This window comes from Aspergillus alliaceus (genome assembly GCF_009176365.1).
Source record: "Aspergillus alliaceus strain CBS 536.65 unplaced genomic scaffold BDW43scaffold_76, whole genome shotgun sequence".
NCBI classification, from domain to species: Eukaryota; Fungi; Ascomycota; class Eurotiomycetes; order Eurotiales; family Aspergillaceae; genus Aspergillus; species Aspergillus alliaceus.
The window spans coordinates 125763-140636 of record NW_022474759.1 but is presented as its reverse complement, the minus strand read 5'-3'; the positions used below and the strand labels follow the sequence as shown (position 1 = coordinate 140636).

Sequence of the window (14874 nt, the reverse complement as noted above, 5' to 3'; positions counted from 1 at the left end):
CCGTAGAGCAGGGACAAATAGTAGTTGCAGCCACGGACAGATGTCTATCAATGCAAGTACAAATAATCAATCTTGGGGGGGAGGGGGAGAGGATAAGGACCTAGAACATCTTCTGAGAGTAAGAAAGAAAAGAAGCTGAAAGCGCGAAGTCCAGCCCCCTAAGATATCAATGCCATTCAACTAGGTCAGTCTTTCTTGATAGATATCTTCCTCAAGCGTGCGCCTTCAAAACCATACAAAGCACCCCCCACGAAAACGAATATGGCCCCGACAAGCACACCTGGTGCAAGATTGTTTCCAAACAGATAGATAGACAGCAATAATGAGACGAGCTTTCGAACGTTCAGCACAATGGTGACCGTCAGCGAGGATGATTTCGCAGAAAGCAGATGGACCCCACGGATACACAGATACTGCGTGAAGGCATTCATTAAAAGATAGAATACCTGCGTTGGGATACAGGTTAAAATAAGCCGAATAGGCTTGGAGTGTTCGAGCTCTGCCAGGAGGTGCGTGGTGGTGCTGATGATTGACATGGGAACTGAATCCACGAACGATGTCTTTGAAGGAGCAGCTAGTTCAGTGCCAAACGGCACTGGGGAGCTCAAGATGGAATCATTTCTCTTGGCGATAGCATAAATTCCAGAAAGCAAGGAGGGCGATGACAGCAATGTCCGCCATTGAGCCAAAAGGTGTGGGTAAGTTGGTATGAAGAGCGGCAATGAGAGTGTGTGCGAATAAAAAAGGGCCTCCTTCCAGTGGTTTCTGCCATAAGACTCGTAGAGTCGGTCCGCGTAGATCCCTTGGAAAGCTGAGAGGACCATTGCTAGGGCAAGAATACTGAAACCGATCAATGTGTTAGCCGTGGTGGAATCGTTTCGTTGATCACCAATGCTCATTGGTTGACCCTTCGTATGAGCATCAGCTAATGCTGCAGCAATAACGCCTATAGTGAGCATAGCTACTGCGAGAATTTGGCCATGTGAGTATTTCTTAGCATTAAATACATATCCAATGACCATGGACGCCACGGGGCCCCCGGATCTTAGAATAATATGTAATGGGACAGAAATTTTGTAAGCAAAGGCCCAATTGTTTAGAAGGTTGACAGTCACAAAGAAGGCTGTGTACACTACCCATGATCTCAAGGGAATCACACGTCGGCTGAGAAACAGCGACCGAGGGCCCGCCGACAGGGACAAGAAGCTTGGAGATGTGAAAAATGCAGTGAGGATAAATTGTGCAAATGTTATGAGAGGTCCTTCCAGCGCAGATATCAGACAAATGCCATGATTTAAAGGAAAAGGGGCAATGATTACCTGAGCTTGGTTGCTCCCTATACCACGAGATCAGCCACTGTTTCGTTTTCTACTTCTTGTGCATATCCGACTTACTTGATGATGGCTTCAAGAGCAAACACCTGCGTCTCAATATGTTAGAGGGAGAAGCATCTTGAGGTTTACCACCCACCTACATTGGCACAACAACCGCCAAAAATCAAAGAGACCATCAAGGCTATAGTTGTCCAGCCAGGAAGGGTAGCATAAGTCGCTGCAGTCGTTATGCTACCTAAGCTTGCATATGAGCCCTTGTGTGCATTGGGTCCAACAAGGTTTGCATTAGCCTTGCGTAAACCCCCTTCCACCTTCACACATGGCGATGTATTTTTGTTGTCGTTGCTCCTCTTAACTAAGGTTCTGGCATTTCGATTGGACATCTTTTATCGATCAAAGATTATGTGAACGCCATAGAAAGGCAAGTGGAGTGATACAGGAAGAGGACGGGAAAGGCGGATCTATGCAACATAGACTTATAGTAAAATTGACAAGTGCTTGTGGTTGTATAGAACACATTCAGAGCTACTTTAAGGAGTATTACCAAGTATTAATTAGTTAACACTAACTATCCGATATTGATTAGTCACTATCAGCCACAACCGAACTAACTACAGGTAAACCTTCTCTATATATATATATAGTACTTCTATCTTATTCTTCTTATTTGTCTGTATCTTTTTTATTTCTTCCACCAGCACAATATCTATCACAGAATAAACTACCGAGAGCCTTGATGGGATCCCAAATTAGAGCAGGCAAACAGCTGCAATAAGAAATATTAAAAATCATCCACAATATCGTCGTCGCTCAGAACAAGCGTCTCCTCTTGCTCATAACTAGGTGGCAGCCGGGGCCCAAAAGCGTTGCTTTTGTTGTGATATTTGACGTCTCCTAACTGTGGTATTCGAGAGTTCTCAGCAGAAGTAGAGCCTAAGTGGCTTTCGTCAGAGTCATGAACGTCATCTCCAAGGTAATCGCTTGCGTATCCAGTTTCATTGAAAGAGGTAATCCTTCGCAGCTGGCTGATTTCGACCTCGCCGCGATGAATCTTCGCCATGTATGGCAGCTGGTAGAGCAACAAATCTTCACGGGGTATCATCGTCACGATTCCCGCTTGGTCATGGCCATGATCATCTCGCTCTGGGCGGCATTTTCTTGATGATGGGGTCATTTCAAGACCTAAGCCTGACAACATCCCACCGAGTGGATTTAGCAACTTTGTTATCCATATATTCACGAGCCCTCCGATTACCTCCTCTTCTCGCATCAGCCGCAACCCGCTCGGAAAGAACATCTTATGAGCATCGTTCGGTCGACCTGCACAGCTTGATGATGCTATACGCCTTTTCACTGGGTGAGGAAGAGAAAAAAGTAAACCACGAGCAGCAACTTGATAACTTATATCTTCCTGTCGCAGTATATCGACACTGGCGCTGGTATTCGTACGGGCCCCGTAAATCCTTCTATAGTCGATATGTAAGACATCGCTGTCTGAAAGAGCGCCTATGCATGCGTCGACACAATCCACAAACGACGAACCATCGCAAGATGGTACGTAATTCTCATGCAGGGCACGAATAAAAGTTTGCGTATCAGTTCCTGTCTCCTCCACAAGCTCATTAACAGGAACTTGCGAGACCCTTGGTCGGTCATGATGCCACATATGGTCTGGTGGTGACGGCAATCTAAAGTCTTCGGCTGCAAAATTCGCATCGTCTCGTTTGTTGTATACGATCTTCCCGACAGCATGAAATATTCCTAGAGTAGCTTCTCTCTGAGTGACTAGCTTCAGCGTCTCCTTCTCCATGAGAGTAAGGTTTACATTATGGCGAGGCTGTTTCGTCTTGGTTCTCGTAGCAGTGACCCCCCGCTCCTCCACGCCAAGACAGAGAAATTCCAGGGAGGCTACTGCACTTCGAATGTCTCCTGATCGGGATATGCTCTGCAGTATAGCAGGGCCTGGGTTCTTGTCACGCTTGGAATGACGGGACTCTTTGTCTAGAATCAATTTCAAAGCTTTATATATAAATGTTGGGGCAATGCTGTTAAACTCAATGATGGCTGTGCTGGGATGATTGAAAAGCCCTGGCCCCAGTAGTCGGTGAACTGTTAAACTTTCAGAAGAAGATCCCGAAGTGAGATGGGTCTCCGATACAATTATCACAATAGGGTAGCTAGTTTGAACTTTGACTTTATTCCGATGAAGTCCGTTAGAGTGCAGTGGGGGTCCATTAGCAAGATATCGCTGTAAGGATAATCTGAATGCAGCCAAACTAGGAGAGCTTCGGTTCAGAAGAGTTGGGAACTCTTCAATCAAGATGATACGCTGCTGAGTATAGCGACTGTTGGAGGCTTGCCCACCATGCGGACAGTCAGCAACACCGTCCAAATCAAGCTTTCTAAATTTATTCCCACGGTCAAGGAACTCCTCAAACTGAACAGCAACAGATACATATCCTTTCGTAGCGAATTCTGAAACTGGAGGATTCTTCCACTCGAGTATATCAAACCCTAGCGTTTGGGACAATAAGTTTACTGTGGTCGTTTTGCCGCTTCCCGCAGGGCCTCGAAGGACGAGGAGTCTCTGTTATTGTCAAGACACAAGCTCCAATATAGTAGCTGAAATAACTTTGAGTCGATATGGAAGTGAAGATAATGGCAGAAGAAATTATAAACTTACACGCTCTTGATTCCCCGCAAAAGCGTCACGAAACCAATTTTGCACGTCTAAAACCTTCCTTTTATGGACCGCCAACTCGTCCAAGGTTGTAGGGGGGTACTGCTGGGCCCATGGCAATATGCAGTCCTGATGAATAATTGACGATAGGTTTTTACATTTGTCATCGGAGACGACAAAGCGTTTGCGAGAATTGGTATGTTTCCACGCACCATTTGTACTTTGCGTGGGTGACTGTTCTCGACAAGGCGTTTGAGTTTTGGGCACGTCCTGTGCTACAAACTCTTCATCCACGAAGTGTTGAGTGAATAACTCATCGTAAGAATCATAGGCATCATCTATTATGTCATTATCACTGTCGTTCAATTTTTCTATTTTTTCTTGTGAGAGATATGTTGTCTCGAACTTCCGTGCGGGCCATCTTTGTTCGGCTGCGTTCGTGCGTGTCCCATTGTAGAGGGAGTCAGCTCGATTGGAACCCGGCGAATTGGATTTCGCTTCAACTTGAGGAGGGCAAATCGAAGGAGTCACAGGATCAGTTCTGTCACCTCTGGAAGATGCGTGATGAAGACCTGTCTGGTTATTCTTTGTCTCAGATTCAGCGTTCTGAGCTGACGAATAGGGGGTTAATTTCCGCTGACGTTTGTAGGGGCGATCAGTCATTATGGGGAGAGATTGACATGAGTAGAAGTCATTGTATGGAAGCTCTTGGGAATGACATTAGTTGAGCTTTTCGATGGAAGGTAAAGAGCAGGGTGCGTTACCTAGGATTGGTTTCAAGGAACAGCTATCGGTACTACTTGGTATTACATACTCAGGTATGTTCACTACAGGTCAGCGCAGCGCACCTAGAAGGTATGTCGCCTATATATTTTGTGTGTAATTTATATAGTATACTGAGCCCCTTCAAAATATAATACTTGTTATTTTAGAGTATAAGAACTGAGTTTCATAAATTTAGTGTATAAAAATTAAATATAAATTATATATAATTGAGATTCTACTAAATCAAAATATTTATATATAAAATTACTTTCTCCCTTTTAAATATAAATCCAATATATGAGATAGACTAGTTCGTTCTCTACAATAAATGTTACCTGTAATAATATATATGTTATATTGGTATTATATTTTATTTACTTTTAGCGGGGTCAGTCCCACACGAAGTGGCCTTAGATTTTAGTGTGGTGAGCTGATACTGAGCTCCTTTGCAATACAATATTAGGTTAGTTATATAACTAAGTTAACGTAATCGGTAAGCGAGCGGCCACTTGGCCGCCATATTGGAAATGAAATCAACCAAAATATCATCAAATTACATTTCTATGGAGATTCTATCGATGCGTGCAGTGTGTGAGTTTATGACCCTGTATTCCACAGCCAGAGTATTTAGGGGTGCGCGATCACGTCCTGATCCAGTAGATGGAGCCCTATCTGCCTGTATAGCCTCATTTGCCTGATTTCTGCGCTCTATAAGGATTCGAGCTTCAGATACTGATATGCCTGCTTCAAAAGTGATCTGCTTAGTAGAGCGCTTCCGCTTTTTAATCAGCTTTTCATGTGCAGCCTGATATTACTCAATTTGACGCTTTAATATCGTCACAATTTGTAGACCTCGTTCAGCACCTTTAATCAGTTGATTTAGGCTGCTTTTCACAGGCGAACCAAGGCTTCGGGCCCGATTTCTCAGTATCTTTTTCAGTGTTGATTCTTATTTTTTCAGCTGCTTGACTGTATGACGTGTTCCAGGCGCTGAACTGCCCTGACTGCTTGGCCTACTAACCCTCCGGAGGGGGGGGGGTTAGATGTATCAGTTGAACTGTCAGCGTAGAAAGAACCGCTCAAGATTTAGAGGAACTAGGCCAGTTACTCTAAAATCACATATGGGCCTCAATATAAGCTTCCAGAAAATCAACTTTATCCATATGATAAAATCCACAGCGAGCTTTGGGATTCAATCACGGTCCCATCGCAAAACAAGCAACATCAAGTGGTTGAAGCTTATGGGAGGCATGAGTAGGCATGCAGATTGGTATGATACATTCTCTGAGCAAGTTTGATTAAATTGAGGCGTTAGATGACTGTCATGGCCATCTAGAATAAGTAACCGATATTTTCCCATAGACCGGCCTGTAGTAGCTGGTATAAAATGATTCTGTAGCCAGCGTAGACCGATTTCACTGCTCGTCCAGCCATTAGGGTTGATTTCAACCCTCCAATCAGGTGGGATCTCTTGATTCTTAAACCAGGCCTCCATATACACCTTGTCTTTAAAGATAATATAAGGAGGCAGAACCCATCTAGTAGAACTAATACCGTCTATGGAAATAACCCATTCTCGATTCCCTTGCTGCAATAAAAATGGTTTGCCTGACACAACAGATCTAGTAACCACCTTAGCAGCAGCTATTAGACCCAATGCAAACCCTGTTTCATCGAACTATAGATATCGCTTCATGCTATACCTGTTACGCCTGGGTATCCAGAGCTCTGCCGACCAGTTAGCTGTCTTGCATAGCGGGGGTTAAACCTGTGTCAGAATCCACCGAGACTCAAAAACGAAGTGCTGTGAGGTGACCTAAGGAGGTCCGAACGATGGTGCGATAATTAATCCGTGAATAGCACAAGTCCAAAAGGCCAAGACTATCAGGTACGTATACTCAATTAGAAGAGCAGGAACGAGTTGATGCTGGCCAATTGATACTAAAGGTAACTCTGTAGTAGCAGTGTTGATTGATCGCGAAGAACTGAACTAAGTACATGAATGAGTGTCCTTATATATCCTGCTTCACCGTTGCCGTGGTAGTCCTTTGGTATGCCTGGTGGTAGTGTAGTTATTACCAGCAAACCACTACCTTCTTACTATAAAGTCACGTGGGTACTTGTTAGGCTGTTTTCAGCCTATTTGTCCTTTACAAGTAAATAACATCATGAGTATTCCTTCGGGTGTCTTTGGTCACCGTCATCCTATCGATTCTGCCTCGCGCGTCCGCCTTCGATAAAGGTGCGCTAGACAAGGGTCTGTAACAATAACACAAATTACAGCTGTTTTTTCTTTGCACTTGCGATATTCTGGTATTTATACTTTAATAATTGCTAAAAATAATACAGTAAGTAGGTGTTAGGCACACCTTATGACGCCCGGCGGTTGATATAGTAGCACGTACCCGCTGCGGTAAAATCCTCAGCGCACCTCAGTCGCTTTAGGAACCAGTATCAACCTCTGTATATGGTAGTGCATCATGTACATCATTCAATGGAAACCTAGTCCTCTGTTCCTACTATCTGCGGCGCTGTAGCACGCTATTCCCCTACTACCTACGGTTCCCTGAATCGAGATTAACAATAGGAACTACAGTTTTAAAGAGTATATATCTATATTATATCTGAATATTAGATCTCTACAAGTTCTAGTTGTTGAAATATTGAAGAGTTATTTTACATAGCAAACAGGGGTGGGCAACTCGCTTACCGATTACGTTAAACTATTAAAATCTTTACTACGGAGAACTAGTTCTCAGTATTTGTAAAAGCTGCAAAATAGTCGTTCTTCGAGAATGATCTTCAAAAAATATTAGCTGGAATATCATTGTATATCTATATACAGGTTAGATCGGCTCGGTACTAGGTGGGCTGACGGGAAAGTACATATACTACCAGACCGTACATCCATACCTAAACGGAAGGTACAGTACCAATCATGGATACATACAGAGTATGTATGTATGTACAACCATGTGACCAATTGGTTGTAGTTGATTACTATACCTATCAATGGCTTATTGGGTGAACAAGCAAAACAGACGAAAAATTGGGACAAAAGCTCTTCTTATAAGGAACTTCATATCTGCTCAATTGAAATATAGACGGACAATCGTCAACGACTAAACTAAATGGTAGATGAACCTAGGCTATCACATTTGAAGGATAAGTCGCTGGCAGTTGTACCTAACCTACATACAGCCACTAGACTACGGAATATATGATCAGTCTCAAAGTATTAAATAGAAGGCATCAGATAGAGAGAGAGATAGAGAGAAGGAGAACGGAGAAGACAGAAGGGTATATTAATTAGCACCGAAAATTGAGCTAGTCTATAATAGGCCTGTCAAGCACCCAACAATCTGGTTAAATATCCTATTAGGCTAGATTTTACAATAGTGGTATGCTGCAAGACTACCATGAGATGTATCCTAAGCCCCCCCAAACACATCATAATAATAATCATCGTCCAGACCCTCTCGTGACGGCACATTTGGAGGTTCACAAGTAAATACCCCATCATCAAACCTAACATTTAGTAACCGGATTTTAAGTCCGTAGTCGCTCACTAACTTTATCAATTTGCTTGTCTCCGCTGTGATGGGTTGTTGATTTAGAAGCATAAGCAAACCGTCAAGCCACTCTGATGCGATGCTTGGCGATTGGGGCCGCAGGCTCAATAAAACTGCTTCCCTATGAGTCGCTTTACTGGTGGAACGTGTATGGCCGTTATTCTTCCCATAATTCTCCGCAGATGGGCCCGACTGGGCATAACCATAAATAGTAATCTTGGTGGTAGAAGTATGATGTATCATACTCTTTACTGTCGAAGACGAGGAGCCATCAGATGTTGCTGAGACGTTGGATACTACTGAGGACACAGTTGAAAGATCGACTGGCAGGATAATAGACGGTTAGTAAACAACTGCGGGGGTGAGGGGTCTAAGGGAAGAAGTGTCCTTACGCTTCTCTGGAAGTACGTCAAGCTCTGGGTATTCTTTTCTAACGCCATCAAAATATCCAAAATGTAGGAATCTTCGGTTATGTGAGAGCTGCACAAATTTCCAACCGATATCTCCTGGAGCCGCCATGTCTACCTTAGGACTGTTTTCATTAGGAAACCAAGCGCCTTGCAGTAGGCACCTGATTCTCTGTTCCTTGACGAACTGTAGGGCTTCATGGTGTAATTCTTCGCGCACTTGTCGCAAATGCTGTCCCCAAACGTCTTCGTATGTAAGCTCCAGAAGCTCCATTTGTAGTTCGCGAAGCCGAGTATATTCGAAATCTGCTAGTTCGTCCTCCACATCATGTACATCCTTTGTTCGTGGCGCTCCTCCAACAACCGATTCGACGAGGATGCGAACAAGCTCCACGATTTTCTCATAGTCTTCCACCTCTGCGCCTGTGACCTTCCACAAACGGAAAAAGGCATGTAAACCTGCAACGTGTAGGCGGGTCCAATGTAACAGTAGAGGCTTGAATAGTTTGTCTAAGTTAGCGCGAGACTCCAATATCAAGTAACTTTTGGCATCCTCCATCTCCGATTTATCAACTTCAAAATGTTCGTATAAAATTTGCGTGACAGACAAAGAGGCACGGGCAATAGGACACCGCTGTTTTGTCGGCTTGGTTGACTGTTCTAACAGCAATTTCTGGAATTCATCTTGGTGGTTTCGGATATAATCTGCCACATCCATCATTCCTAGGTAGCCCATGCTTTCGAATTGCATGGTTGGACTCTCCGATTCGAATCCCAGCCGGCGCCATTTCTCCGGATTGTGTCTTTTTGAACGCCGTGCCTCATTATCATTCTCAACCCCATTTTCGAGATTTCGTTCACTGTTACTGGCCAAGTGTATCCCTTTGAGTGCTCTTCTATGCTCTGGCTTTTCTAGATCCAGCGCAATATCTTTCCATTTTCTCAGAAGGACCTTGGTTAGAGATTGAAACTCAATCAGAGGATGTGCAAGATCCTGCAATGCGCTACCTTGCATGAGGGCATAAACTGCGCGAATCACGCCAAGGTCCTGGAGCCTTTGGATGAACTTGGGCCATTCTAATTCGGAGTCGTTCGTGATAGAATCACGCATGAGTGAGTTGATAAGCTGGAGCGCATTGGCACAAAGTGCATGGTCAGCTGACGAAAGCCTACTGACAAGCATTTCCAAAAACTGCGGATAGATAGCGATCGCCGGTTTCAAAGCACGAAAACCGAACGCCCCATTTTGCGACAAGCGGTCACCTGTATGAGGATGTGAAACAATTGAAACCAGGATAGACATTGCACCACGCAAAATGTTGACCAAGGGATGCGTCACTATAAGTTCGACAATCTAAAAGGGATAGGGTCATTTGTTAGTACGCATATGGCATGCCATAAGGCCAGTAAATGCACGTCGATACTAGGACATACTCTTTCAACCACTTCTTGATCGACGAACTCCCATCCTTTGTCCACTTCTAACAATCTGGCAAGGCTTGTGAGGCTATATGCCAGCGTGTTTCCACTAGCATGTAAGGTTAAGGAGCGTAGTCGAGTTAAGCCTCCTTCAGCAATAAAGATATCCGCAAACGAAGGGTCACCAATGCTACTCTGAAGTTTGAAAACTGCCATTTTCCGCACTGCATCTTCGTCACTCCCCAATCTCTCAACTAGCCCAGAAATATTATTCTCCATCATTAAGAACCTGTACCGTCCGAATTGACGACCTCAAAAATATCGCTCAAATCGTAGAGACAGGGAAATGCGAATTCAAAAAATAGCTTGTGTGTCACGGGAATTATTCCCTAGTGGTGAAAGCTGATGTCGAGAGGGGGTGTCATTTGCTTAGTGCACTCGAGATCGACAGTGTGCACATTGTTTAGGTATCGTGGGATGAAAGGGAGGATCGATGGAGGAGAAAGGTTCCTGATGGAACTACTTATCTAGGGGAATCATTGAATACTCCGTGCTCCAAGGTAGTACATTAAACTAACTTATCTAGAGTACCCAGGACCCACATTGACGCACTTCGTAAATAGATACTAGTAGTACGAAGTAGCGTACCACCTAGGTAGTAGATACTATACCTTAAGTACTCGTCACTAGTACACCGTAAATTATTGATTAATACCAAATAGCCCAATTAAACCTGTACTACTACGGCTACATACGGACCAGTACCTGGTACTAATTTCTCCATACTTTTACATTGGAATTTATATCGTATACTACCCACCTACGTAGATCTGGTTTTAAGATGCCTAGTCTGCCCCGTACCGGGTACTAGTTGTATACAAGGACTTACACTGTAGGAAGGTACATAAATAAACTCACTCCATTAGGTACATATTGATACAAGTACCATGTACGGGGTATATTCATATATTATTAACTCTAGTACAGTATATACTTGATTACAATCGGAGTACGGAGTACTCAGCTTACATACATACATGCCTAGGTAGGGGATAGCTGTCAAAGTTTTACTCAAACGATTGTAAAGGGGGTTGGTTACCTTACTGCGTTTTTACCGAACTGAAACGTTCCACAACACCACCCGTCCTATGTGAGTATGTGTTATGTACAGTACATACCTTTTTACCTGTACCTGACCCAAATATCAACTACGGGATCATCACAGCCTTCACCATCTCCTGTTTTCCCACTCCACAGATGGCTCAGGTCTTTCTATTATCCTGTTCAACTGAATAAGGGTATCGATATCTCGATTGATATCCTCCATCTCCATCTTTTGGGCCACGGTAGAGGGTTTTCTTCAATTGCTGTTCCCTACGTATTCCCTTCTATGACTATATTCATGTACTTCCCGACAACCACTTTCCATACGACGATGCCAGGCATCATGTCTGAGCAGGGTAACACTTCTATTTTCGGTCCACAGTTGAGAAAGCGAAAGAGGGATCCGATCCAGCCGAATTCTGTCGATATTCCTACTGCGTAAGTACGACAGGTGCACATGAGGCACAGTCAAAAGGAAAGGAAGAAAAGAGAAGAAAACAACGACAATCGAACATGGAGAGCTTGACTTGAGCCGACATATTGCAACAGTAACTAACCTAAAATCCTCTTCTGCAGCACAAAGCTCATTCCGTCAACTCTTCATACATTGAATGGCACGTTTCGTTTAGACTACCCAAACCTATCCTGTGATATTGGAGAGCCCTCCTCTCGCCAACGATGTTGCCCCCGAAAACGACGAGTTCTTCAACAGGCGTACATCCATCCGCAGCTTAGAGAGTGCTTCCCGAATAGGCCCTCTCCATTGCCGGAGTCCAGCACAGCGCAGGTGAAACTGTTATCGCCGAATGTCTGCGTCCCCGCGACTTCTAATATTTCCTCCCCTCCAATATCTCCTAAAACCCTTGTTCCGCAACGAAATACCTGCGCGCCTGCTTCATGTTTGCGACCATGCCACATATGTCACAGAAGGCCCACCACCAAAGAAGTTCTTGACGCATACGCCGACTGTGGATTGTGCGGTGAGCGTAGCTGCTACATTTGTCTCCGCCAGTGTGATGCGGCTCATTGTAGCGGCTCGGCATATCTCCTCGGGGAGAGCCATTTGTTTAGAGGTGCTTCAGAGCAGTTGCAAGAAGAAACAGGCGATAGCAGGTCACTTACCAGACAGTCGAGAAAAATATGTTCTTACTGTTCGGTGGAGGGGGTGACAGAAACAGGGCTCGAGGTGGTCCGATGTCTGGTTTGTGTACGGAATCATCTATCACACTGGCAGCCCAATTCTCCAGGCCTACAGAGATAAAAAGCATCCGCGTTCCGAATGGCCGTCAAATAATAAACAGATGGGACAGTCTGCTGTAACGAGACGAACTAAAAAGGGGGAACATCATATTACCCTAGTTATACTTAGCAATTGAATTAGATATTTCTATGCCATTCTATACAGCACTAGCTCCTAAGCTATTTGGCTTTCTAAATCAGTCTAGGGTAATAATTTGGTGTATTTACATAGACTATAGAAGATATAGTTGGTCCCGGCTACATACCCTAGGCTCCCCGTGGTGGCGAGCATCAGAGCTCAATTGGGCATTCCTGTGTGCCGGAACCGTTAAGATGTTACTGTACATAAATTTAAGATATATATCTTAAATTTAGACCTGGGTTATCCTATAAAGAGTGGATGTTCATTGGGAGAGAGTTTAAAAAGGCTTTAGCTATCTTATATTGATTTACTACCATAAACCTCATGATGGGAAGCCAAAATGGTATAGCATAACTATCCAAGGAAAAATAGGGTCGTCTAGGCACGTCGGCCTCTCCCAATGGTCGGCACAAATGCACATGGAATCTAGGTGATTAATGTGAGTACTGAATGAGGAACATTTCAGGTGAAAGCAGGTGGCCTACTTCATAACAGGGCTACACAAAAAGTTGACAGAAATGGTAGACTATAAACTGCTATACACACGGCCAAGCGATGGGGGCTTTAGTCTAACTTGTGACACATATACATCATCACACAAAAAATGGTATATTACTAGGGAATCTATAATGTATCACCTTTCTGAAAAAGTTACTCCGTAAGGAACTCCTAGTTGCTGGCTATAAAGCCTCGACTTCAGCTTCTCAATGACCAAGAGATAATTACATAACAGAAGGGTTAAAAAAGTAAACACGTGTGCGGACCTCAACGACCGAATCTCATTTGAGCCCCTGCATAATGCCATAAACCCCTGAGAAACCCCTGATACTCAACAGCCTCACCATATTCTATCCTGCTGTTGGTCTGGTCACCTGTGCAATACATCTCAGTGAGACGAATATGCCAGGGTGGGTAGCCATCTAATTTCAAAGACGGTTTGAACACTAGTAATAGATCTGGCTCTGGCTTTATGGAAACGATCGTATCAGAACTTGCTTTGTTCCCCTTGGAGGCTGGGATTGCTGGCTGAGACGGCTGTGTCGTTATCTCGCTGATTTCTGCATCGACTAATTCCGTTGTGATATCTTCTGGCGATAACTTGCCATTCTGGGACATCTCCGCAAGCGTCTTTGTCAAATCCACAAATGTTTCCCGACCATCAGTAGCCGACAACAGAAGCATAGTAAGGGAATCGGTATTAGATTTCTCGGCTGAGTTGCCATCTTGTGGTTGATAAATAGGGTGATGAGGAGCAAAGAGTCGCAATGTTGGCTGTTGCGAAGGAGAACCATAATACGCTGATAGCTTGTTTGTAACGATGCGGTGTAAAGTAGGAATGCATGATTTTAGGACCCCTAGGCGGGAGAATCCAGTAAGAATAATATCTTCACTATTTCGACTCAGGGAGGATAGGCATACCACTCTTCTCGTAAACACTCAACACAGGTATTCCGGCACTCACCCCCCATGCGGCAAGCTCTGCCACTTCATCCATTAGAACTGTCAAAGCATCCTCTTCTTTCCGCAATGACAATATAACGCTTAAGTGTTCTGGAAGACGATCCAAGCTTTTTACATCTTTTCTGATTAGCTCTGGGGTGCGGTGGTGATAGTAGACGATGGCAAAAATCCTATCCACGACGGCATGATAGCTCTGGATGAGGCGAACAACGATGCCAAAGAAAATGTGTATGATGGTGTAGGTAAGCTGGTGTAATTGCGACTTCAAGAAAGTTCGGATGGGCGTCTTCCGAGCCGATGTTTTTCTGCGCCGTTGTGGTCGACATGGAAGCTCAGAGGGATCTGGTAGATATGGTTTCAAAAGGTTCTCACGATCAGCAACACTAAGTTTCGTTCCCCGGGCACGAACATCATCTCTGAACAATTCTTTATCACGTTGTGATACCATGGTTTTGTGTGCGGATGCTCGAGAAGAAGCTGAGACAGGATTTCTAGGGGGTTGGTTGGTTGATGGGACCGATCAATGTCCGTCGAAAATATGAGGTGGGCAGTGTAAGCTGATAATGAAAGAGAACTTGATATGCGCGTTGCCCCTTCCTGAACAAGCTCCCCCGTCTCACAAAGCATCACCAAAAAGGAATAACTGGGTTTACTTTATAACTACAGCGCTAGGCAACAATAAAACCAAGCAGCATCAATTGTAGTCTCTCCGCCAGTCATGGAACAGCTTCTACAATGTTTTGCTGGTATC

At 44.2% G+C, this 14874-nt stretch overlaps 4 protein-coding genes across 4 annotated transcripts; 1 reads left to right on the top strand and 3 right to left on the bottom strand.

Annotated features, from left to right (window-relative positions):
- Positions 1-185: 185 nt before the first annotated feature.
- On the bottom strand, positions 186-4677 carry BDW43DRAFT_304364 (putative cell cycle checkpoint protein Rad17; the record flags this gene model as incomplete). The annotated part of the gene is made up of 9 exons (XM_032045587.1): positions 186-1132; positions 1471-1717; positions 2131-3123; positions 3160-3171; positions 3202-3422; positions 3453-3610; positions 3644-3921; positions 4018-4385; positions 4563-4677. 9 exons carry the CDS (start codon positions 4675-4677, stop codon positions 186-188), a joined length of 3339 nt encoding a protein of 1112 aa, XP_031894659.1.
- A 3448-nt stretch (positions 4678-8125) lies between these two features.
- Positions 8126-10779, bottom strand: BDW43DRAFT_293146 (ELMO/CED-12 family protein). Its single transcript, XM_032043798.1, has 3 exons — positions 10193-10779; positions 8744-10112; positions 8126-8674 (listed from the first exon to the last, which is right to left on the bottom strand). The coding sequence occupies exons 1-3, from the start codon at positions 10457-10459 to the stop codon at positions 8211-8213; spliced, it is 2100 nt and encodes a 699-aa protein (XP_031894658.1). The 5' UTR covers positions 10460-10779; the 3' UTR covers positions 8126-8210.
- Positions 10780-11388: 609 nt separating this feature from the next.
- On the top strand, positions 11389-12644 carry BDW43DRAFT_293143 (uncharacterized protein). The gene is made up of 2 exons (XM_032043797.1): positions 11389-11719; positions 11858-12644. Exons 1-2 carry the CDS (start codon positions 11568-11570, stop codon positions 12540-12542), a joined length of 837 nt encoding a protein of 278 aa, XP_031894657.1. The 5' UTR covers positions 11389-11567; the 3' UTR covers positions 12543-12644.
- Positions 12645-13067: 423 nt separating this feature from the next.
- Positions 13068-14733, bottom strand: BDW43DRAFT_293142 (ditrans,polycis-polyprenyl diphosphate synthase). The gene is made up of 2 exons (XM_032043796.1): positions 14082-14733; positions 13068-14017 (listed from the first exon to the last, which is right to left on the bottom strand). Exons 1-2 carry the CDS (start codon positions 14569-14571, stop codon positions 13428-13430), a joined length of 1080 nt encoding a protein of 359 aa, XP_031894656.1. The 5' UTR covers positions 14572-14733; the 3' UTR covers positions 13068-13427.
- Between the last annotated feature and the right edge of the window lie 141 nt (positions 14734-14874).

Bases quoted from the DNA above. Each gene is read 5' to 3' on its own strand.
- BDW43DRAFT_293146 (XM_032043798.1), bottom strand. From the start codon at position 10,459: ATGATGGAGAATAATATTTCTGGGCTAGTTGAGAGATTGGGGAGTGAC. The intron at 10,113-10,192 runs GTATGTCCTAGT...TATCCCTTTTAG, and splicing joins ATCAAGAAGTGGTTGAAAGA to ATTGTCGAACTTATAGTGAC. The intron at 8,675-8,743 runs GTAAGGACACTT...TTATCCTGCCAG, and splicing joins TGACGTACTTCCAGAGAAGC to TCGATCTTTCAACTGTGTCC.
- BDW43DRAFT_293143 (XM_032043797.1), top strand. From the start codon at position 11,568: ATGACTATATTCATGTACTTCCCGACAACCACTTTCCATACGACGATG. The intron at 11,720-11,857 runs GTAAGTACGACA...CCTCTTCTGCAG, and splicing joins TCTGTCGATATTCCTACTGC to CACAAAGCTCATTCCGTCAA.
- BDW43DRAFT_293142 (XM_032043796.1), bottom strand. From the start codon at position 14,571: ATGGTATCACAACGTGATAAAGAATTGTTCAGAGATGATGTTCGTGCC. The intron at 14,018-14,081 runs GTATGCCTATCC...TCTCCCGCCTAG, and splicing joins GAGTGTTTACGAGAAGAGTG to GGGTCCTAAAATCATGCATT.